This window comes from Macaca fascicularis, chromosome 17, assembly GCF_037993035.2.
Source record: "Macaca fascicularis isolate 582-1 chromosome 17, T2T-MFA8v1.1".
Lineage (NCBI taxonomy): Eukaryota > Metazoa > Chordata > Mammalia > Primates > Cercopithecidae > Macaca > Macaca fascicularis.
The window spans coordinates 27,347,116-27,372,338 of record NC_088391.1 but is presented as its reverse complement, the minus strand read 5'-3'; the positions used below and the strand labels follow the sequence as shown (position 1 = coordinate 27,372,338).

Below are 25,223 nucleotides of genomic sequence, written 5' to 3'. Positions count from 1 at the left end.
AAATTCCTCATGAAGGAGACAATCTTGGAACTTTGAAGAAGACGATCAGAAGATGCCTCATCAATCTTTCTAGACCATCCTGTCTGATCTTAAATTAATGCTAATAGTAATTCAGATGGTTTCCATTATTATTCATTATTAATTATCATTAAGTCAATTTTTAATGTAAAAGGAAATATTCTAACAAATCTTTAAAAAGCTATCAAGATAGCTGAGTTGAATTTCTAATATTGATTTCCAGTTAAATGTTTGTTTACTTCCTCCTGAAAGCTCAATAAAGTGATAGTAAAGGGGTAAAACAAATAAACCTTAAGCCACAAAGAATGAAAATGAATGACAGCAGACAAGTCACGTCAATAAAAATGTTGAAAGCTGAAAGCATAAAAAAAAAAAGGTATAAGCAGAAAATCTCCAGCCTGTAGACAACCAAAGGGGGAAAAAAAGTCATGTACAAACAAGGAATCAGAATGGCATCACATTAGAAGATAATGGAGCAATGCCATCAAAATGCTGAGAGAAAAATGAATGCTAACCTAGAATTTTACACCCAGATAAATTATCAAATATGAGGATGGAATAATGATTCTCAGACACGCAAGATTTTTTAAAAATTTATCTTTTTCTTCAGATTTATAAAACTGCAGATCTAGCATGTGATGAAGATAAAGGCAATTCTTCCAAGATGATTACGACTCTCAAGACATTTGTATGGCAACACACCTAGAGTGCAAACAGTCTGGACTAGAAAACTAATGAATGACAGGCAAGAAATCATTTAAAAAAAAAAGAAGAAGAAGAAAGAAAGAAACTTGGTGAGTTACCTGGTGAGTCTGAAGATACAGAAAGACAACTATATTGCTGTCAGAATCTGAGAAATGAAGGAGCAGTAAGTATACAGAAAATTAAGGAACCCTCTCTCCTGCCCCAAAAAGCATGATCAAATCCAAGGAAAATAAAAAGTTGTTATACAAGAAAGGAAGTAAAATAAAAGTATACAACAATATTCAAATGTAAATAATGTTTATGTCAATTATAATAAAAAGCACTAAATATTAACCTAACCAGAAATTGCTATAACAGGAGAACAGATTATGTGTGCACTGTGTAAATACACAGGAAAAGCTAAATATTCACCTTCCATGTAGCTATTATCAATAGGTATTATCTAAAACTGCAAAAAATAAAACAAATGAAAACAAACCATGAAACGGCAGCATAAGCAAGTATTTAGAGTACACATTCTCCAAATGTGGTCCAGGAATACCTTTCAAGGGATCCACAAGGTCAAACTTTTTTCATAGTAAAACTAAGACTGTGTTAGTTTAATAAACTAAATAATAAAACTGTCATTTTCACTTTCATTCTCTTGCAATGTTTACATACAATAAAAATTGTACAGTGCAATTTTCCAGAAGCTAACCACCACATTACAACAGACTGAATGAAGAAGCTGATAGGAGAATCCGGCTATCTTCTATTAAGCTATTCAGTAAAGGGCACTGCCAAATGTAAAACAATGTTACTGTTAGTCTTCTTAAATCTTTTTGGTTGTTTGGAAATATATATAACCTACACAAAGCAAAAGCTCTTTGGGATCCTGAACAATTTTTAAGAGTATAAAGGGGTTCTCAGAGCAAAATGTTTAACAACCACTGATTTAGAGAAATAAGGAATTAAGAGAGAAACATGGAGGGCCAGGTGCTGTAGTTCAGCCTGTAAGCCCAGCACTTTGCGAGGCTGAGGTAGGCGGATCGCTTGAGGTCAGGAGTTCGAGACCAGCCTGGTCAACATGGTGAAACCCCGTCTCTACTAAAAATACAAAAATTAGCTGGGAGTGGTGGCAGGCGCCAGTAATCCCAGCTATTTGGGAGGCTGAGGCAGGGGAATCACTTGAACCTGGGAGGCGGAGGTTGCAGTGAGCTGAGATCATGCCATTGCACTCGAGCCTGGGTGACAGAGCGAGACTCCGTTGCCCGCCACACCACCCCCATAGAGGCAAAACATGAAAAACATGGAGTTAAGATCACCATGTATGGTTGGGCAAGTTGTTTCCAGTACAAGGACCCCAGGCAAAGGGGATCAGTAGGTCTAGAATCCAGTTGATGCTCTATTCTCCAAAACATCAGAGAGGGGATCTTTTTCTAAATTGCACAAAGGCAGAAGAGGGTCTAGTGGTCACCATGGTAATAAAGACCAGAAGAAGGTAAGGAGTGAATGTGATTGCTCTGAATTAATCTATGGGGAGAGAAATTAGAATAGTGGTTACCTCTAAGGAGAACAAATTGTAAAAGGACATGAGATAACTTTCTGAGTTGTTGACAATGTTCCAGCTTGACTGGGAGTTAGAGCCCAGGTATATACACTTAAAATTATCTAAGTATACACTCATGATCTGTGCATTTTACTGTATACAATGATGCTACAATTTTTTTAAAGTGTGTTCCTCTGACATAGGGCAGGACTATGTATTTGCATATTAAAATTCAGTATTACTTTGGTAAAACTCAAATTCTATTAACACCTATTATGCGATGAATAAATAACATTTTTAAATGAAAATGGGTACAACTACTGAATCCTAAAGGTTTTTATGTTGCAGGAATTAATCTTTACCAGAATGCCTTGTTGTGAAAAAAGTACCAACAATATTGTTATTGACATGTGAGGTAGGGACAAGCAGTAACAGTAATACAAGAAATAATATTCCAAAACAAGAATGATGAGGAGAGAAAACTGGGACTTTAATAACGGTAGCTGATCAAGAGGTCAGGAGTTCGAGACCAACCTGGCCAACATGGTGAAACCCCATCTCTACCAAAAATACAAACAATTAGCCGGGCATGGTGGCGGGCGCCTGTAATCCCAGCTACTTGGGAGGCTGAGGCAGTAGAATCGCTTGAACCCGGGAGACAGAGGTTGCAGTGAGCCAAGATCGCATCACTGCACTCCTGCCTGGGTGACAGGGCAAGACTCCTTCTCAAAAAACGAAAATAAATAAAAATAACAGTAGCTGAAATCTACTGATTTTTAACTCTGTTCCAGGCATTGTGCTATTATTGTCACAGATTATTATTTTCCCCATTTTGCTGATGAAAAAACTGAGACACAGAGAACTGAAGTAACTTACCCAAGGTATCACAGTAAATGGTAGAGACAAAATTTAAACCTTTCGAAAAACGACTGTATAGCCTGAATTCTGCTAGTGCTACTGCTTCCCGAATAGCAGCAGCCCCTCCCCACCAATTTGGTGAGGGTACTGTGCAAAAAGGAGATATTTTTCCCAACCATTAAAAAATATAAAAATCATTCTTACCCCATGGGCTACAGAAAAACAGCAGGCAGGCAGTATTTGAAGATACAGGCTATAATTTGCCAGTCCTGCGTTCCACTTTAAAGGAGGTTATAAAATAGTGGCCCATGGCTTAAGTGTTTTTGGCTAAAATTCTAGTATGAATTAAAATAGTACTGATTTTTAGCTTGCCTTTGAAAATTGGAGGATCAAGCAACACTGGACTAATGTTTTAAAAATGAAAACCAAGAATATTCTTTTGTTTTCTGAGACAGAGTCTTGCTCTGTCACCCAAGCTGGAGTGCAGTGGCGCAATCTCAGCTCACTGAAACCTCCACCTCGCAGGTTCACGCGATTCTCCTATTTCAGTCTCCCAAAAAACTGGGATTACAGGTGTGTGCCACCACGCCTGGCTAAATGCTTTTGTATTTTTAGTAGAAACAGAGTTTCACTATGTTGGCCAGGCTTATCTTGAACTCCTGACATCAGGTGATCAACCGGCCTCAGTCTCCCAAAGGGCTAGGATTACAGGCGTGAGTCACCACATCTGGCAGGAAAACCAAGAATATTCTTACTTGTTTCATATGCAAAAAGCCCAGCTTCAACAATTCATCTGCTTCAGTCCAAGAGACACAGAATTTGCCTTCTCTGCTTGACATGACTAGCACTGCCCTAGGTAAAACTGACATGAAATTTTATGTCCCAGTATTAAAATAAAAGCAAGGAAAAAATGAATTGGATAGAGTTATATAAAATGAAAAACTGCAAACTGATAATGCAAAGTTAAATAGACTGGCTCTCAAAAATAATTTTCCCCAGCATAAAAACGGGTCTGCTTTTGGATATTGCAGAGATTCAAGTGATTTAATTAACAACGCATCTTTTTAAATTTTTATATAAAATAATCTAAAACATTATAATCATATATAAGCAGAGAAAATAGTTAAGACTTAAGCTTTATCCTTAACTCATTCTGAAAACAAACAACTTTTAAAAATAATTTGAGCCTTGGCTGCTCTGCCTATGCAGTGCCATTCTTTTACTCCTTTACTTTCTGAATAAACTTGCTCTCACTAAAAAAAGTAATAATAATTTGAGCCTTAAAGTTAAACATTCAAATAAATACAAAAATCCACCAATCTGGTTTTTTAAAGTATGAAATTCAACTATGCCAAAAACAATTTATGCAAATATTTCAAAATTTCAAAGTATAATATCCAACACCATACTTAGTATCACTTTCCCAAATAAATGTCCAGGACATTTAACTTAGAAGTGGTATTATATATAAGCTGCGCAAATTTTATTTCTCTTTTGTCGTATTTATAGTAGCTCAACATCATAAAACTATTGCTGGTAACTTATCAGTACTGAAAAATAAAACATTAAGTGAAAAATCAGAATATCTCTCTACCATAAAAACAAGGGTAATTTTCTCATCTCTACAACTCAAGATTCAAACTTTTCTGTTTAAGAATAAAAAGTCTATGTTCATTCTTACCTGATTTTTCCCCAAGTACAATTATAGAAATATTGCAAAAAGTTCTTTTTTTCCTCTAATAAAAGAGCTTAAAGAATGCACAATAATTTAAAATAATCTTGTTCATTCAATTGCTGGTAACACTTATAAAATGAGGTCATATTGTAGATATCCTTAAAGCTATTAAAAATATGTGTTGTAAGTACTAATTAAAAGGGATAACCACAATTAAGTGGAGATTTTTCAAAAATGATGTCTAGTGTTATGTCTGTAATTTCCAATTTTCAACTTTCAGCTGTCTACTTTGTAAAAGACCTTCACTGTGAAGCACAGCTCCAGTGTTAATATTTTGTACATCATTTAGGCAAAAATCACCTCATTCAGAAATTCAGAATTCTCAAATCCTTTAACACGTTGCAGTAACAGTCTAAAGTCCTTAATTTCTTTTGCTTTAGTCTTTAAGCTCTAATAAAATGCCACATTTGCCAAAAAAGTAAGAGGATGATTTCACTGGTAGCCCAAAAAGATTTTTTTTTCTGGATCTTCCTTTACTGATACTGACATACAAAGCAGTTCAAGAAGCTTTAGTTAAAAGAGTAATTCAGAAAGTAGTATTTCCTTTTGGAAAAAGAATGTGGCTTTTGAATAAACACTCCAGACATTTAAGTTATGGTATGATAAAACTAAGAGAAATAAAATCTCCCCCAATGACTACTAAGTACATTTTTCTATGTACATTTACATGCAAGTCAAGATTCGGTAATGCATAATAAACACCTTGTAAGTCAAATTCTAAATTAATTTAAATAGGTCTGTACCATAAATGTATTTGAGATATTTCTGCTTAAAAAATACTTCCAGTCACATAAACCTTTTATATGTCAGAGTTGAATTCCATGAGGTCATTTGGGCTTATTACGCCAAGTATATTATACGCATTTCTGTCTAGTTGGGAAGACTACAATCCTGTGCAATATGCAACCTTGCACACTCAATATGCAACAGCAGTGTCCTATCAGGGATGTGTACACAGGAGGTCCTGCCAAGGCATTGGGGATGCACCTAGGCAATTCGTTTATTTCCTAGCACTAAACCCTCACTTCAGATATTAATACCCACATGGAGAATCAAAATGTAAAGTAAAAGTTTCACTGGCTAATATTTGCAAACACGGAATTACATAACTAGGTAGTAAGATGCACTTTGGTTAAAGAGAACCAAGCTCTCAATCCCTTGAGAGCATTGTATCAACATTACAGTAAATGGCCGGCCATGCATTTTATGTCTCTTCTCCTCACTGCCCCAAAAACACACAAACAAAACCACCACCACAAACAAAAAGCTTAATTATCAAAATCTTCAGTCTTGATTGGGTGAATAGGGAAAACCAGAAAGGATAAAGAACCAGGGTCTAAATAGCTATTTGTCATAGGTAACTCAGAACTTATACTGGGCTAGTCAGCCTTCACTTTCTCTCATGTGCTCATCCTGCCACTATTTTCTTTCCTATATCAGCACTTTACTTTTCTCTCTCCTTTTAAAGAACATCTACAAAGTGGGGTAGATAGAAAGCAACACTATTTGTCAGCAAAACAACCTGCAGGGATACATATGAAGCAAGCTTAACATATTCTGCAGCCTGATACTGGAAAAGGCGTTTCATAAGCAGGCACTGCAACAAAGAGGTGCTGACAACTTCACTGTTCACTGTGAGGTAAACAGAAGTGACAATGTGCTTTATTACATAATACCTCTACCCATCTCCTTTCTCTTTGACCCACTGCTACTTGATATGAGGGAAGAATGTAACATGTAAAACACCAAAAGGAAGAAAGGGAATAGTCTGGTTAGAGTGAGGAGGTAGTTGTTATTTTTCACAACTAAAACAATTTAATTTCTGCCAAATATAATTATGTAATCCTAGTATCTTCATAGATTTTTGAAACTGGAAGAATCCTTACAGGCCATCTGGTCCTACCCTCTCATCTTACAGACAGAAAACCTAAAAATTTAAGCCCAAGATCAAACAGTTATGTAATGACAGAACTGGGTCTTCTGATACAGTACATCAAGTATTTTGGTATTTGCAAATATACAACAATTTCCCAAGGTTCAAAGTATTGACACAAAAATAAATGAATTGTTGCCTATAGCATAAAACATATATAATTTCAAATTCACTTTTGCTACCCAAAATACATCCCATCTTTGCTGTCTATAGCTCTAAGAGCTTTATGCCTACTAGGAGAGGAGAGGAGGAAGGTGAAAACACTTAAGGGAAAAATGCAGGAAAAGAATAAACAGCAAGCTAGTTGAGGTAAAACAATCAACAGAAATGGCTGTTAGGATTAAGAGCTACTGAAAAGATAAGACTGAGAAATGGGGTAATGGAACTGTTTCCGGAGAGTTCTCACCCTGCAGAAGAAAAAAACAGCAAGACAGAAGCAATGCAAAAGTACTGGAATGCATGTTATATAAGCCAGCTGATTAGAGTGATCAGAATTCTTGTGGCATAAGGTAACAGAATCTGCATTTTAAAACCAGAACTCCAGAGGATACCAGAGCAGGTGGTCCCTAAGAGCACATTTTGGAAAACACTGGTCTGTGGGATATTGTGATCTAGGAGGGTTAAAGACAAGAAAAACTCTTGTTCAGGAGTTCTGGACCATTAACTAGCTTGGTTTGATTCTTTCAACCAACCAGGCAAAGGAAATGCCCTCGGCAAAACACATTAAGGCTGATTGTGTTCCCAGTCCAGGCAGTCAGACAAGGTGGCTGCCACAGAGTCACCCGCAAGGAGCCAGAGAACATTATGTAATCACTGCCCAAGCTCTGAAATGAAGAGATCAGAACTTCTTTCACAAAAGTCTGTCATTAAGGTTTTCCTTTTCCCATTAAGCGACTGACTGATTAAAGGATTCTACTTTCAATGTAGAGAAATATTTTGTCATCCCCTAAAGAAGTTTTTCAGCTTATAGCTGGAAAGAGAATTAGTCATTTTGTATCTACCAACTCATCCGTTACTGCTGCGTGGTTTACAAAGATGACTCTGGCCCTCACTCTTTAGTCCCAGCAGTATTTTTCTTTGGATATGGAGGATCTGAGAAAATAAAAAATGGAAAACAAAGCACGGAGCTACCAATAATTACTTATAGCTGCAATAACCACAAAATTTAAATATGGTGAACTCGTGAGCAATTTTGAGAATGTGGCAGAGTCACTATTTCAGAAATGACAAAAATTGTCAGAAGTCAGATTTAATGGTGCTCAGCAAATGTAATTCTGATGTTTGTCCAGAGTTTCAAATCTCCACTACAGCGGAACAGAGAAAAGCTGTCTGAAGTGACGTCATCCAATGCTTGCTCACTCTCTCTCTTTCTAAATGGGAGCAGTTATATTTGTTAATAGGATTTTTAAATGTATAAATATATGTGATAGCATTAAGACTACACATATTTGAGATTGTTGTGACTGGGTACTTGACTCTCAATTTATTTTAGATACAATAAATGTATAAACAAAGAGCTAACATAATAATTTGCTACTGGAATTTTCATCTGTGCATTCCAAACGTTTTCTTTAAAGACCAAGATTGTTTGCAATGGCTTCAGGAAAACAATGCCAATACGGAAAACCAAAACCTTTAATCCTTTTAGGGAATCAGTTCACTGTTCCTATTTCAAGGCAAGGCAAGTCATTTAGAAATCAACCCTTGACGTGTTTGTTTTTATCAGAGCATTTCGAGAAAGCAAGATTACCATTATAAAGACAGATTATATTCAGAATATAATAAATTATAATATGTCTAGATTACCATTATATTGTGAATTTTTTACAATATTATTAGTGGCCTATTTTTCAGTAATAATTTTTATTCGTCCATATTAAAACTCCTATTATTTATACGTGGCACACAAATTTTTTTTAAGTTAAAACTAAATTTACCCTACTGATAATAGGTCTTGAAAAATGCTAACGACAACAAAAAAGATAAGCAACATAACTTTACAGTTAATTTCTAATTTTTGCAGCCTAAAAAGGATCTGGGTAAGAGGCTGTGGGCTTTAACTTATGAGACAATTACACTCATATTTAAGTAAATATGATCGTAACCTACTAAAAGTTAACACAATAACAGCCCACTTCATGAATTTTCCTAGGATTAAAGGGAGATTTTGTAAAACGAAGGAGAATTTTATTAGTGACCCGGGGGCAAATTTCTTATGTTTAGTTTCACGCAGCAGGAGTCCTCACAAAGACGCTGATATAATTTAAATGCCAACTATTCGCTTTTCACTAACATCCACATAGTCATTACTGGCCTTTACCACTAATGGCAAGACACAGCCCAAACCTACTTCGGGCGGAGTGTCCCTTCGTCCCCTCTCCAGGTGAAGTTCACCTGCCACTACCGAAGGGCCGTGGAAAAAGGAGGTAAAGAAACACTTTTAAAATTAAGACGCTTACAGTTGCTGGACTTAGTCCAAGTGCTGTTCAAGCCTAGAAACGAAAGTAGGAAACAACAGAGGTTTAGGCTTGTAATGATGTCAGCCATTTTAGGTACATTATTTATACTGGGAAGGAAGTGCCAAACTCGGTTGTTGTTGTTGTGCCTGTCGCTGACGGTCCCCAGATCGAACGAGCCCAGTCTTGGCGGCACGCACGCTCCCCGGACTGCACAAACGACCGGGACCTCGGCACAATTAGCCAATCGTTCCCTCTCCAGATCTCCCAAGCCCCCGACCCCGCGTCAGGCAGCGCTTCCAGCACACGCAGTTCCTTACAAAGGAGCTGCGGCCCCACAGGAAACGGGAACGCCGGGCTCTCTCGGACACTTGTCCCCGCGGCGCCAGCCCAGCGCCCGCCACCTCGGGGCGCACTGCCGCTCCAGCCCGCGCAGCCCTCCCCGGCCGGGCCCAGCACCCGCTTCCCCGACCTCCCCGGCCTCGGACCTTGCAGTCCACAGCGACGGCGTCGGGGGGGATGATAAGCGCCTCCTCGCCGCTCTTGGGCTCATCCTTCTTGGCTTCCTTCTGGGCCAGAGCGGAGTTGAACGTCACTTTCACCATGGCGCGGCCTGGGACGCCCTCGAAGGGCGGCGGCGGGCTCGGGGCGCGGGCTGCGGGCTCCCGGCTGCGACTGCAGCCTCTATAGCCGGGCTCCGGGCGCGGCTCCGGGCGGCTGAGGAGGTTCGGGAGGCTCCGCGGCGGCAGAGGCGGCTACTGCGGTAGGGCTCTCGCAGCCTCCCAGCTCCCGCGCGAGGGCGGAGACCGCTCGCGCACCCACTCGGAGGCGGGAGGGGGCGGGGCCAGCGGCCGGAGGCGGGGCGCTGCGCGGGACCCTGCCCTCGCCCGGCAGCTGGGCGCGGGATCCCGGCGCGCCTGGGAGAGGGATGGGCATCCATCTGGGACGCCCAGAATTTCCAGTTCTGAATTCGCTCCCAACCAGTTTACGTCCAGGCCCAGTGCTGCAGGTTTGTAGCAAAATCGAGTGAACTTTCCTGAGTTCGCTGGGTACAAGGGACTAACCTTTGCAGCACCAGACTGCCGCTTGTCTGTCCCCTGTCCCCACTGCAAGCCTTAAAGGCCATGGAATTTTTGTGCACCTATATCTTCATTTTCTCACTTATTAGGGAACAGACTCAGTGGAGCACAAAAATATTTAAAGCTCTCTGCCCTTGAGATCTGACTTTATCTTTCACGGACCTCACCCAAGGGCGTTTACCTGGCTCAGACCTGCCTGGTCTTCCTTCCCTCGCTCGGGAGGTCAGGGCCTGTTCTGCCTAGTCCCAGACCAATGTGGAGGAAGCCTCTTGGCAGATTTGTATATCAAACATCTCACACTCATAAAACGAAATGTTCTATTCTTGTGCATACTTGGAAAAAAACCACGTGCACACTTGGCTGATTTTTTACTCAAGGTAAAGTACTCGATGACGAGTCCCTTTATTTTTCTGCAAAATGAAAAAATAATTAAAGATAAAGCAAAATTGTCATGTTTTGAAGACCTTTAATTTACAACTAATGTGAGGGAGAATGCTGGCTCCCATCTTTATTGCGTTCATGACTGTCAACAGACGGCCCCATTGGACAAATGGGTGATCTTGTATCCTTCTTCCACCCCATTCTGTCCTAGTTCATCCACAGTTGTGGGTATGCTCTAGAATGTTACAGCTGTGTCAGCTCTGCCCTGGACCAACTCTGAGAAAAGTGGGTTGAGTCTGAGATCTTCGGGGATTTGGCCCTGCTCAAGGAGAGAGTTGGGTATCTCCATAGAACATCAGATCATAAGTCCCTGGGAAACAGCCCAAAATCTCCAAATCCTTCTGTTCATTTATTTCAGAAACATCCTGGGCTGAGATAGAAACCCAAGTCAGACTTTGAGTTTGCTTTGGGTATTCAGGAATTCCTGTCAAAATGAAATCTGCTCAACCGAGAGGAGGATGAGTTGGGCTCCAGTTCTGGTGAGTTTTAACAGTAGTTAACCATACTTGAAGCAACTTATTTAAACTCCCTGGGTCTCCCTTGTCCAGGCATCAGCTCTATGAGGTTGACTCTATGGACTGGCCTTTCATAGCATCTAATGTTATCTAATTCCTCAGAATTAACGACTCCTCCCAGCTCCCTAGTTTAATAGGTTTCCTGAGATATTGCAATTGAAGACTAAGTATTTCTGGAAGCAAGAGTTGGAGGATTATAAATAATTATATGTACATCTGTCTACTTCGTTCTGTGTTAAGATGGTAGAAAAATGCTCAAGGCATTTTGCAGTAGATGGTAGAGAAGAATTTGGCTGTCATTATACTCTGGAGGGGAAAAAAAGAATTACAGAAGAAAAGAAAATTCTTCGTGAACAAGACTACTGAACAGACTAGGAAGCTGAGGCAAAGCATGAACAAATGAGGTTGACAGAACTAGAAATCCTCCCCTGCCCCAGGATTTCTATTTTGAAAGACTCATGAATAAAAGACCATTCATTATTTTGTGTACTTGCAGTGAGCAACAGTTTAAAATCAGTTGGCAACCGGTCTGGGAATAATCTCCTGGTTTTGCTTCTCCATTTTATCTCATGTGTCTACAGAACTGTGTAGTGCACAACAGCAGGGATAATAAAGACTCTGGAGCAAAACCAAACATAGCAAATACAGTCTTGTGATTTAGAAAAGGTTGCCCGTTGACCCTGAAAACTTAGGAGCAAGGGAGGAGGAGAGTCCATGACTCAACAAAAGAAAGTTAAAAACATAGTTATAAGTTACTATTAACTACCAAATGTAAAGGGAGTCTTAGAGGACCTTTGTTTTCCTTTTTCATGTTGATTTTGAGAGAGCGAGATGAATCTGATTCCAGCTCTGCATATCACAGGGAGCCATGTTTGTTTTTATGCTTACCAAAGGAGGGAGGAAAAAAGGGAAGTGGGGAACTGAATTCTAAAATCTTTTATTAATAGATTTGTGTGATGTGCTTCAACAAGGATTTTTTTTTTTTTTTTTTTTTTTTTTTTTTTAATTTTTGGCTTCTTTACATCTCTATTCTGTCCTTTCTCAAGGAAACAATCCCTATTCAGAGAAATTTCTTGTGGTTTTACAGAATGATTGGAAACTTTTTTTTTCCCCCACAAATATAGGGTCCTTGGTGAAACAACATCACTGAATATGCCCTTTAAAATGTGCTCCTGTTGCCTCTTCTCTTAACTCAATGTGTAGTTTAGCTGGGCATCTTGTGGCTTTGTCTGAACTTTCATAAAAGAAGTGTTTCTTCTAGGTGAGAAGTGAAGGCTTTGACTTGCCTCTTCAGAGACTTAAGCACTGTTTATATTTCTTACCAACTTCCTACTTCAATATTATATGTGCTTTTCAATTTTTAAAATTTATTTTATATAAATTATTTTAATGTAATTTTAAAATAATTTATCATTATTTTCCTTGAACTGCAGATGCAATTTTTTTCTTTCTCAAATCTTGGGCTCTATAATATCCCGAGACCCTTTGGGAATTATCCTAATAACAAATGCAGCTCTCTTTTGATTTGACTGGCTGTGGCACTTGGGATTTTTGTTTTGCTTTGTGAAAAGACTGGATATGCTTTGCACTGATGAAAGAGAGAGAGAAGCCGGGCGCGGTGGCTCATGCCTATAATCCCAGAATTTTGGGAGGCCCAGGCAGGCAGATCACCTGAGGTCGGGAGTTCGAGACCAGCCTGACCAAAATGGAGAAACCCCGACTCTACTGAAAATACAAAAAATTAGCTGGGCATGGTGGCGCATGCCTGTAATTCCAGCTACTTGGGAGGCCGAGGTAGTAGAATTGTTTGAATCCGGGAGGCAGAGGTTTCAGTGAGTCCAGATTGCGCCATTGCACTCCAGCCTGGACAACAGAAGCGAAACTCCGTGCCCCTCCCTGCCAAAAAAAAAAAGAGAGAGGGAGGAAAAAGAAGGAAAAGATGAGAAACACAAACCATAAAAAGAGTGAAATCAAAAGAAGGGGAAGACAAGCCACAGACTGGGAGAAAGTATTTGCAAAAGATGTATCTGATGAAAGACTTGAATCCAAAATACACAAATAACTCTTTAAACTCAACAATAAGAAAACAAACCACCTCATTAAAAAATAGGCCACCAAGCCAAGTGCAGTGTCACAAGCCTATAGTCCCAGCTACTCAGGAAGCTGAGGCGGGAGGATTGCTTGAGTCCAGGAATTCAAGGTTGCAGTGCATTATGACCATACCTATGAATAGTCACTGCACTCCATCCTGGGCAACATAATGAGACCCTGTCTCTATTTTTAAAAATTATTTTTCTTTACAGGGTGTAGTGGTGCATTCTATAGTCCCAGCTACTTGGGAGGCTGAAGCAAGAAAATCATTTGAGCACAGGAGTCCCTAAAAATAAACAAACAAATAAATAAATACAAATCAAAATTAAATAAAACAAATAATCCAGTTCCCTAGTTGCAATAACCACATTTTTAAAAAAAGGGCAAGCAATCTGAAGAGACCCCTTACCAAAGAACATACACAGATGGCAATTAAGCATATGAAAAGATACTCCACATCTATCTTTACGTGTATCATTAGGGAATTGCAAATTAAAACTACAATGAAATACCCTGAGCACCTATTAAAATGGCCAAAATTGGCAACAGCAACCACACCAATTATTGATGAGGATGCTGGGCAAAGGGAACGCTCATTCATCACTGATGGAAATGGAAAATGGTACAGCCGCAATTTCTTACAAAACTAAACACACTCTTATCATACAATCCAACAATTATACTCCTTGGTATTTACCCCAAGGAGCTGAAAACTTATGTCCACCAAAAAGCCCTGTGTATGTATGTTTACAGCTGCTTTATTCATAATTACCAAAATGTTAAAGCAACCAAGATATCCTTCAGTAGATGAATGGATAAACTGTCGTACATCCAGATAATGAAATATTATTCAGCACTGAAAAGAAATGAACCATCAAACCATAAAGACATGGAGGAAATGTAAAGACATATTATTAAATCAAAGAAGCCAGTCTGAAAAGGCTACCGACTGTATAATTCCAGCTATATGACATTTTGGAAAAGGCGTAACTATAGAAACAGTAGAAAGATCACTGGTTACCACTGATCAGTAAAACGATCAGAGTTAGTGGCAAGGGAGGAAGGGATGAATAGGAGGAGCAGAGAGGATTTTTAGGACAGTGAAACTGCTCTGCATGATACTACAATGGTGATACATGCCATTATCCATTCGTCAAAATCCATAGAATGTATCAATGTAGGTTCATTGATTTAACAAGTGTATGAGCCTGGTGGAAGCTATAGACAGTCGGGGAGGTTGTATGTGTGTGGAGACGGGGTATATGGAAACTCTCTGTACTTTCTTGCTCAAGTTTGCTGGGACCCTAAAAGTGCTCAAAACATAATGTTAATTAAAATGAAAGAGAGAGAAATGGTACAAAGGTTGGTGGTCGAATGGATAGAACCCTCTCAGAAGACCCAGACCCTTGTCTTGTCTGAACCTCACCATTCTTCATATTTTCATTGGTAATACTCTGCAAATAAACCAACTGTTTAAAGCATGATATTAGAGTCTACAAAGAGCTGGAGCAGCCTGGTAAGGTTTCACAGAGGAGACAAAATTTTAGTTGGAGAAATGGAAAGGGTTTAGGTGAAGGCAAAGGCAAAGGAAGAAGAGCCTGAGTGGAGGGAAGAGCATGAAGAAGAGAACTGAGACCAGGAAAGAGGACTGAGGCAAGAGGAGAGAAGCACCACTCAGGCTGAGAGTGTATGCTGAGTAATTGTGGGGAACACAGCTGGATGGGCGATGGAGCCATAAAGCTGCATGTCCTGTTATAATTAGTAATATGGACTTTATCCTCAAAGGGACTGTGGAAAGTTTCTGCAAATATCAGTTGTTGTTTTTTATTTTATTTGTTTATGTTTTGAGATGGAGTCTCGCTCTGTGGCCCAGGCTGGAGTATAGTGGTGTGATCTCAGTTCACTGCAGCCTCAGCCTCCCGGCTAGCTGGGATTACAGGTGCACGCTACCATGCCAGCTCATTTTTGTATTTTCAGTAGAGATGAGGTTTCACCATATTGGCCAGGCCAGTCTCAAACTCCTGACCTCAAGTGATCTGCCCACCTCTGCCTCCCAGAGTGCTGGGATTACAGACAGTCGTGAGCCACTGCACCCAGCCATGCAAATATCAGTGTTTAAAATAAAAGGCTGCTCTATAAAGATTGATCTGGCTTTCTGAGTGAACAGGAAAAGAGGAAACACCAGAAGCAGAAAGAGAAGTTCAAATAGCTTCTCTCCTTTTTTATGGGGATAAATGAGATAAGATTCTAATGCCTTTTATTTATGTTGGAAGAAAGAATACCAAATAAATCTGGCATTACTAGTAACAATGTCTAATAAACAGTACTTGTGTTTATAAGTCAAGTGACGTAAAAGACATATGCACCAAGGCTGGCAGAACAGTGTAAAGGTCTGTCCTCCTTTGATTGAACCTTACCAAGTGTCCTACTGGGCTTCATCCAGGAAGGCTTTGAACTTCCAGGCGAATAGCATAAAGGCAGTGATGTTGTCATAGCCATTGTTTTGACAACATGGATTGTAGGAGGAGACACTAATATTTATCATGATTGCATTTATGTGTGTGTGTATGTGTGTGTGTGTATATATATATATACACACACACACACATTGCGTATATAATAAATATGTGGCGGGGGTGTGTGTGCGTGCGTGTGTGTGTGAGTGTGTGTGATCTAAACTCCTCTATATGTTTCTTAAGGCCCTCCATTACCTGCCTGGTGACATCGCACCAAGCCAACCTTATATCTCTCATGTACTCTCTCCACTCTGTTCTGTTCAGCGTTTAGTGTAGGAATCTGCCTTGCTTATTATCTTTATCAAAATCATTGCTCTAATTAAGATCGAGAAAGCATGTAGCAAATTTTGTTGTAACAAAAGAGGAATATGAAGTTAGTATGAAGAAATTTCTTTCAGTGGGTTTCTTAGATGCTTGACCACATTTCCAAAGTACCATTTTCTTTTTTCCCCATTTTTCTAAAATGAGATAAACCTGACACATATATAGTAGGACGCGTAAACTTTCCCGAAGGCAGACTCCATCTAATCTTGATTTTTAAAGATGTATCAATTACCCCAAGATCTAATTTAAATTCCTCATGTGATCCCTAAATATTTTTCTTTCTTTTTTCTTTCTTTCTTTTTTAACCTTTTCCCCAGAGCTGGGACAAAAGCAATGGTAACTTTATGTGAGTTGTTATGAATTTTTTAACATTATGGCACTTTAACGAAAAAAGTAAAAGTTGTCACTTAACCTAGACTCTGAAAATACCTTTTAAACTGTGGATGCTTTCATAAGTGGAACATATGAAAATATACATTTATTTCCTGGAGATATTTGATAAATCTAATTGTTAACTAACTTTAAAAAATTTGCCCAGAACAAGGACTTCATGTCTAAAACACCAAAAGCAATGGCAACAAAAGCCAAAATTGACAAATGGGATCTAATTAAACTAGAGAGCTTTTGCACAGCAAAAGAAACTACCATCAGAGCGAACAGGCAACCTACAGAACGGGAGAAAATTTTTGCAATCTACTCATCTGACAAAGGCTAATATCCAGAACCTACAAAGAACTCAAACAAATTTACAAGAAAAAAACAAACAACCCCATCAAAAAGTGGGCAAGGGATATGAACAGACATTTCTCAAAAGAAGACATGCATACAGCCAACAGACACATGAAAAAATGCTGGCCATCAGAGAAATGCAAATCAAAACCACAATGAGATACCATCTCACAGGGGTTAGAATGGCAATCATTAAAAAGTCAGGAAACAACAGGTGCTGGAGAGGATGTGGAGAAATAGGAACACTTTTACACTGTTGGTGGGATTGTAAACTAGTTCAACCATTATGGAAAACAGTATGGCGATTCCTCGAGGATCTAGAACTAGAAGTACCATATGACCCAGCCATCCCATTACTGGGTATATATACCCAAACGATTATAAATCATGCTGCTATAAAGACACATGCACACGTATGGTCATTGCGGCACTATTCACAATAGCAAAGACTTGGAATCAACCCAAATGTCCATCAGTGACAGACTGGATTAAGAAAATGTGGCACATATACACCATGGAATTCTATGCAGCCATAAAAAAGGATGAGTTTGTGTCCTTTGTAGGGACATGGATGCAGCTGGAAACCATCATTCTCAGCAAACTATCACAAGAACAGAAAACCAAACACCACATGTTCTCACTCATAGGTGGGAATTGAACAATGAGATCACTTGGACTCGGGAAGGGGAACATCACACACCGGGGCCTGTTATGGGGAGGGGGGAGGGAGGAGAGATTGCCTTGGGAGTTATACCGGATATAAAGGACGAGTTGATGGGTGCTGACGAGTTGATGGGTGCAGCACACCAACATGGCACAAGTATACATATGTAACAAACCTGCACATTAAGCACATGTACCCTAGAATTTAAAGTATAATTAAAAAAAAAATTTGCCCAGAAACTTTATGAGAAAGACTGAGATAGACTAACCATGGTTATATGATATACCACATCTCTAAATATTTTTGTATATTATATCTTAGACAGTTGGCACTCCATATCTATGTATTCTGTATCTGTGGGTTTTGCGTCCATAGATTCAACCAATGGGTCAAAAATATTTGAAAAAAAAAAAAGGATGGTTGTGCCTGTACTGAACATGTTTACACACCTTTTTTCTTGTCACGGTTTTCTAAACAATGCAGTGTAATAATTTATATAACAGTTACATTGTATTTTGTATTATAAGTAATCTAGAGATAATTTAAAATATATGGGAGGATGTGCGTAGGTTATATGCAAATACTATACCATTTTATATAAGGGAATTGAGCATCTGTGGATTTTGGTATCTGAGGGGAGTCCTGGAACCAGTCCCTCATGGATACTGAGGGATGACTGTATTTTGTAAATACTTATTATATCTAAGGCATATGTGCAGTTTAAATCTAAGTCAAAGTAAGAAAAAAAAGTGCTGGGCAGGAAATCAAAAAACAAACTTGCCTGGCATGGGAAACTCAAATTTCTGAAAACCGTATATTTGACGTCTCATCTTCTCAGATGTAATAGCCAGAAGACTTTGCCTTGTGTTCAAACAATGTTCTAGCTAATAGAATCAAAGAACTGGAAAAAACAAAACAAAACAAACAAAAAACATTTAAGATAACTTCTGAAAGTTCTTTTTCTGCCTAGTCCAAGGACAGACTGCAACCCAGTCTAATGGGAAGGTCGTGCTTATTTAGACAGACTTAGTTTTTTGTGTGTTTTTTTTTTTTTTTTTTTTTTTGAGCCACAACAAAATTATTTTTCTTACGATCATTTAACAAAAATACCAAAAAAATCAAGGAAAACTTGAACTATTTTTATCTCCAGAAGAGCTGTGGTCAATGGCAGCTATAGGTGGTCAGACACTAAAGCGATCTTTCCAACTTGGGACCCCAAGACACATTGCATCTGGCAATAGTTAATAAGCAAGAAAAACATTCATAAAGCAACATAATTAATGGGATTGAAACAGTAAGAGCTTTATCCTACATTTAGTCTTCCTGGCTACTGGGTGGTATGCAACCTAGCCATAGATACTTTGAGGAGACTGTTTTCTATTAACTCTGGGATCATTTCCTAGTCTAGCATGATAGACTATGCCTAGCTAAACCCATCCCCCATATTCCCAGCCTTTAGTAGACACATAGACCAGGAGAGTCCTCACAATGAGTTATTGACAAACCCTTAGAAGCGACTGGGACAGTGAGTCCAGACTCCTTGAATCATTTCCTAGGGTATGCGGGGGTAGTGTCTGTACTTGAAAGGTGCGTCTCTCAAACTTGGTGAAAACTGCAAGCTCTTTGGGTTGATGCAATGAATTTGTTCTCCTGGGTTCTGCCCCAATACTTTAAAATTTCTAAAGATTTCTTTTGATGTTGAAGAAAAGACTATTAAACAAATGTGTCCCCTTAGCGAAGTAATAGCCCTAAAGCAAATTGGGAGGTTATAACCAAAGGAGCTCCAGGTGGGATGAAAGTATATGAAATGAACTGTGCTGGGTGACCCATGCCTGGAACAAAATGAGGCCTGAAAGAAGTATGTTTGAGACCCTTCCCATTACAGATTGCTTCCTTCAGTACACTTCAATTCAAAGGGGGTTATTTTATTCCCAAATCTGCCTGGGTTCCAGGCCAATTTAACCAACTTGTGAAAGAACATGAGAAATGCATGGGCCGGGAGTGGTGGCTCACACCTGTAATCCCAGCACTTTGGGAGGCCGAGATGGGCAGATCACGAGGTCAGGAGTTGTAAACCAGCTTAGCCAATATGGTGAAACCCTGTCTCTACTAAAAATACCAAAATTAGCTGGGCGTGGTGGCACACACCTGTAGTCAAAGCTACTTGGGAGGCTGAGACAGCAGAATCACTTGAACCCGGGAGCTGAGACTGCGCCAGCAGTGAGCTGAGACTGCGCCACTGCGCTCCAGCCTGGTCGACAGAGCGAGACTCCATCTCAAAAAGAAAAGAATATGAGAAATGCAAACAAGTCCACCAAAACAAGAGAAATCTACTTGGATTTTTACTTTGTTTGTTTGTTTGTTTTAGATGGAGTCTTGCTCTTGTTGCCCAGGATGGACTATAGTGGCACTATCTCGGCTCACTGCAACCTCTGCCGCCTGGGTTCAAGTGATTCTCCTGCCTCAGCCTCCCAAATAGCTGGGACTACAGGTGTGCACCACTACACCCGGCTAATTTTTTGTGTTTTCAGTAGAGACAGGGTTTCACCATGTTGGTCAGGCTGGCCCTGAACTCTTGACCTCAGGTGATCCACCCACCTTGGCCTTCCAAAGTGCTGGGAAGATTTTTACTTTGAATCTGGTATAATCAACTTCCTTGTGCTTGGAATCATTGAATTACAGTGAGAACTTATACCCAAGAGAAATTTGTACTTTGAGTCAGAAAGTATCTAAAAAAACTGTTTCTGTATAATCTTTCACCTACTTTTCCTCTGGCTTATTGTCAGAAAAGGGAGGAAAGGTTTGATTTACTAAAATTCCAGAGAACAAAGATATAAATATTTACATAAAAACTCCTTTTTGAATTTTTAAAGTTTTCTTTAGAGGATGTTTTAGACAGATAAAAATAAGAACAGTGTCAAGATATACCTTTGGAAGACCAAGGGAAATTCAGCATGTTAAGCATGCTATATTATGTGTAATATAGTATATTATATAAATATAGCATATTTATGTGTAGGGAGAAACATGGAAGTTTCTCCTTAGAATATTCTTGGGTTTGGTTGATCACACAGCATAAAAGGCCTGTAAATTCCATCTTAGAGAAAGCGCATGACCTAAAGCAGAAATAGCGTGTTTAACTGCCATTTGCTTTAACAGACCACACACGGAGGGGAAAAAAGTATAAAAGAGAATCTGATCAGATACTAAAAGATATACTAAGGAAGTAGTCTGCTTTTGGTTTCACCAGTGAAAACAGCAAACAAATAGAAAATAGTCAGTACCTCCTTTCCCTTTCTAAACGCTTGGGGGGCCATTTTTTAGGCATAGAAAGATTAGAGGAACAAACACAATTAAGACATTCCCTAAGACAATAAAATTACATGGAACTGCAAATAAACCTCTACTCAACAGACAACAAACAAAAATTGCTAGTGGTTCAAGAAATACCCATACAGTCAGGAACTTTTTCAAGCAGTCTAGTCTCAGTTAAAGTCCAGTGAGTTACTAAATGAGGGGAACAATACCTCGGTGTAGCTATGCGCTATTAGCTTTTGTCCCACTTGACTCTTTTAATGCCTTTGTCTTTAGTACTGTGGGTCATACTATTGATGGAGCCTGCTGTTTCATATATATCTTAACTAGTTTTTCCTTTTTTTGGCTTGATCCCTTTTTAAACTTTGATATTCATCTCTTTCTGAAAGTGAAACTAATTATGTTTTGCAAGGAAAAAGGATACTCTTGGAGGCATAATAAAGCGTTGCGTTATAGTCATTACCAAGAAATTGCATAACTATCATTCTGAGATACCAGTGTTAGTTTTGTTGTTTTTTGTTTTTTGTTTTGAGGCTGATGGAGCCTTACTCTATTGCCCAGGCTGGAGTATGATGGCGTGATCTTGGCTCACTGCAACCTCCGCCCCCCGGGTTCAAGCAATTCTCCTGCCTCAGCCTCCCAAGTAGCTGTGATCACAGGCACTCACGACCACGCCTGGCTAATTTCTGTATTTTTAGCAGAGACGGGGTTTCACCATATTGGCCAGGCTCAGACTCCTGACCTCAGGTGATCCGCCCACCTCTGCTTCCCAAAGTGCTGGGATTACAGGCATGAGCCACCACGCCGGGCCCCTAGCGTTAGTTTTATGAAGAATTGGACTGTGTATAACAGAAACAAACACATATATACTGCAAACAAGGAGTCTTAATGGCATTTAATCAAAAGCAATTCAATTCAGTGTTTAAAAATTTTTTGCCACATTACCTATGCACTTTATAAAAATCACATTCATCATTATGGAGATGAAAAAGGTTCCTTGTTAATGGCAAGTGAGTGGGTGGTTGCAGAAGACTGTGCAAAGATACAGACATAAAGGAAGAGAGAAATTGGGCAGAGAGGGCGTGGGGTATGGGAAGTAGAAGAAAGGACACATGTCATTAAGAACAAGTCGTTCTGTGAAACAGGAATGTGAACTAATAAATCCTGTTGTCTAATGGAATGCACCCAAGAAGAAAATAAACAGTTCAGTCGGTTGAAGACAGATTTCTAAGAAGTTTTTCTTATAGAGTACCCAAGGGAAAGCCGGTATTTCAGAAATTCTGGTGTCCATGACCAAATGGTATTTTCAAACAACTGTGGAGAGAAGTCAAGATGCATACACTTGGAGTCATTAAATAATGAGGAAGACAAGGTAGTGAGAAATCATTGCTAAACTGCAGTTCACCCCGTGCCTGCCAACAGATACAGAGCAGACAAGGTTGTGTTCCTGAGGTGACGCTGCTCTCATTGAGGGCACCACTAAGCCAAACGAAGAACGTTACTTATATATAGCAGGCTCTCCCTCAGGGAGGAACCCGAGGAAAGTCACAAAAAAAGTAGAGGAAGCCAAAAGAGTGTTTTTAGTCTCACACATCCTGTACTTTTTTTTTCAACTGCTATTTTGAAAGATAAACATTACATTTGTGGTTGAGTTGTCTTCCAGGTTAGAGAAAACAAAACAATATGGTTGTGAAAGAAGAGGCCTGTGATGGAGCTAATGACCTTGGAAAGGCAGACTGCTTTCCTGGCTTTCAAAACAAAACAAAACAAAGAAACCATTTTTAAAAAGTGGTTGAAAAAGAGTAAAGCCCTTGCATCTATCTCCAGTGCCCCTAGGCCCCCAGCTGGTTCTAGAGTGACCTGGACACAAAGATGCTCTGTCCAGGTGTGAGCAGAGGAATGGCACACCATCCCTGTATAGCCACATTCCATCTTCAGCTTTCATTCAACTGGCATTTTATAGGCAGGAAGTTGTGTTCAACTCAGGTTTTATTGAAACTAGGGCATTTCTATATTCTTCTTAATTTGGAAATGAAAGCAAATTTTATTTAGGAAGCTAGCAGAGTTTTCTTGTGGGTTTGAAGGCAATCTCACTTTACCAATGGGTCAATTCCACAGATCCTTTGGTTTCCTATTAGACACCGAAAGTGCCTCCTACTTACTATATCCAAAACCCTGCTGTCATCACACAGGGCACCACTAAAGCCTGTAGTCACCTAAGAGATCAAAGAATTTGAGAAGAAGAAACCAACCTATATGGCATTAGTAGAGCAGTGGGTGGAAATGCCTGTTGGTTTAGATATTATTGAGCCTCCTTGAGAAATTACTCAATATGACGATAACATGTGTTGAAAGGTGTTGCAGAGTGGCTTCCTTTATGCAGTCTACAGTGGGATTGACTTGTAATGGTGCCATTAGGTTGGAATTGGAAGACAGACAGGGCTCTAGAAGACCCCAGATGCTTGATTCTTAAACCTCCCCAAAATAAAATATATTGTTGATTGGCATTGTGTTAGGATTCCTGTGGCTGCTCTAACAAATTATCACAAATTTTGTGGCTTAAAACAACTGAAATGTATTCTCTCACAGGTCTGGAGGCAAGAAGTCCTAAATCAGCATCACCAGGCTGAAATCAAGGTACTGGCAGAGCTGTGCTCCCTCCAGATGCTCCAGGGCAGAATCTGTTTTCTGCCTTTTCCAGTTTCTGACATTCTTTGGTTTGTGGCTTTATCACTTCATTCACTCCATCTTCAAATTTTTCTCTGCTCCTTCACATCATCCTCTCTCTCTCTCTATGTCTCTCTCTCTCTCTCTTTCTATGTGTGTGTGTGTGTGTGTGTGTGTGTGTGTGTACGCGCGTGCACGTATGTGCGTGAGTGTGTGTATGTGTGTGTGAGAGAGAGAGAGAGAGAGATCTCCCTCTGCTTCTCTCTTATAAGGACACTTATAATGACATTTACGGCTCACTGGATAATCCAGGATAATCTCCCCATCTCAAGATTCTTAATCACATCTGAAAAGACCCTTCTTCTACATAAGGTAATGTTTATAGTTTCTAGGGATTAGAACCTTGTATCTTTGGGATCATCATTCAGCCTACTATAGGCATGCACTCTGTTCTCTCTCACACACATAGTAACACTCAATATATATACTATTCTAGGAGTCGTCACTGGACAACTTGGAGAACACTAACTGATAAGTGCTTACTGAGCACCTGCTCTGTGCTGAGCTCTGTCCAAGTTGCAGCAGCAAAACAAAAGAAATATGAAACACAACCTCTGCCTTGAAGTAAAAGACAAATATGGTTGGAAGACAAGACTCATACACAAGTGACATAAATAGAAACACTGCAAGACAGAAGATAGTCATATAGTATAGATTATAAATGCTGTGAGAGTTCAAATAAAGGAGATCTTTATTTAAAAAGTAAAGAAAATATTAGCAATTTTAAAGCCTGCAGTTGTTCAGAGACAGTCTACATTTTTCACTACTTGGGGAGTTCCATATAAAATTACTTGTAACACCTACAAGGTCCGAGTGAATAAAACACTGGATGATTAAATAACTTTAATGGCATTATAGACTTTTGCAAAAGCTTGAAGCAGTATCTTATATCCAACTGGTCATCTTTGTTATTAATTATAATCGGATGTTGATGATACTCTGTACTGAAGTACAAATTGGTTTGTAGAAGATGAATTTCTTTTCTTTTTTTTTTTTTGAGATAGGGTCTCACTCTGTTGCCCAGGCTGGAGTGCTGTGGTGCTATCACAGCTCACTGAAGTCATGACCTCCCAGCCACAGGTGATCTTCCTACCTCAGCCTCGTGAGTAGCTGGGACTACAGACACATGCCACCATGCCCAGATAATTTTTTGTAATTTTTTTTTGTAGAGACAGGGTTTTGCCATGTTGTCCAGGCTGGTCTTGAGCTCCTGGGCTCAATCTATCCACCCACCTTGGCCTCCCAGAGTGATAGGCTTAAAGGCACAAACCACCACACCCGGCGAGAATCAGAACTATCGATAAAACAGGGCATATTACCAGAAACAAAATGTGTATGCTTGAAAGTGTTCAGTGGGCATTGTGGTGGATGTTCAAACATTCATTCCAGTACAATTATATTGCCAGGTATTTGTTTCTGTGTCGGGTACCTAAAAGGAGGAGATAATCCCTTCTTCCCCTAGACTTTGCCATATCTGGATATGATGCTTGGGATTACTTAGCCACTTTGCTACCAATATTTGCAAATCTAAGAGCTGAATAGAACTTGGTGTATGATGGCATTACTGAAAGGATATATTGACCAACTGC

The 25,223-nt window shown here is 39.5% G+C and overlaps 1 protein-coding gene and 1 long non-coding RNA gene across 3 annotated transcripts in view; one reads left to right on the top strand and one right to left on the bottom strand.

Annotated features, from left to right (window-relative positions):
* ITM2B (integral membrane protein 2B) overlaps positions 1-10,017 on the bottom strand; it is a 29,049-nt gene extending 19,032 nt beyond the window's left edge. The window contains exon 1 of the mRNA XM_015438972.3: positions 9,722-10,017. Coding sequence (XP_015294458.1) covers positions 9,722-9,838 — 117 coding nt within the window. The 5' untranslated portion in view covers positions 9,839-10,017. The remainder of the gene's footprint in view (positions 1-9,721) is intronic.
* A 116-nt stretch (positions 10,018-10,133) lies between these two features.
* Positions 10,134-24,475, top strand: LOC102144121 (uncharacterized). 2 transcript variants are annotated; one of them, XR_010582587.1, is made up of 5 exons: positions 10,134-10,242; positions 11,112-11,232; positions 23,497-23,544; positions 23,847-23,946; positions 24,071-24,475. It is a non-coding gene; the product is annotated as an uncharacterized lncRNA (long non-coding RNA). The 2 variants fall into 2 exon arrangements; XR_006693666.2 differs by having other exon boundaries at positions 10,134-10,689.
* The last annotated feature ends 748 nt before the right edge of the window (positions 24,476-25,223 follow it).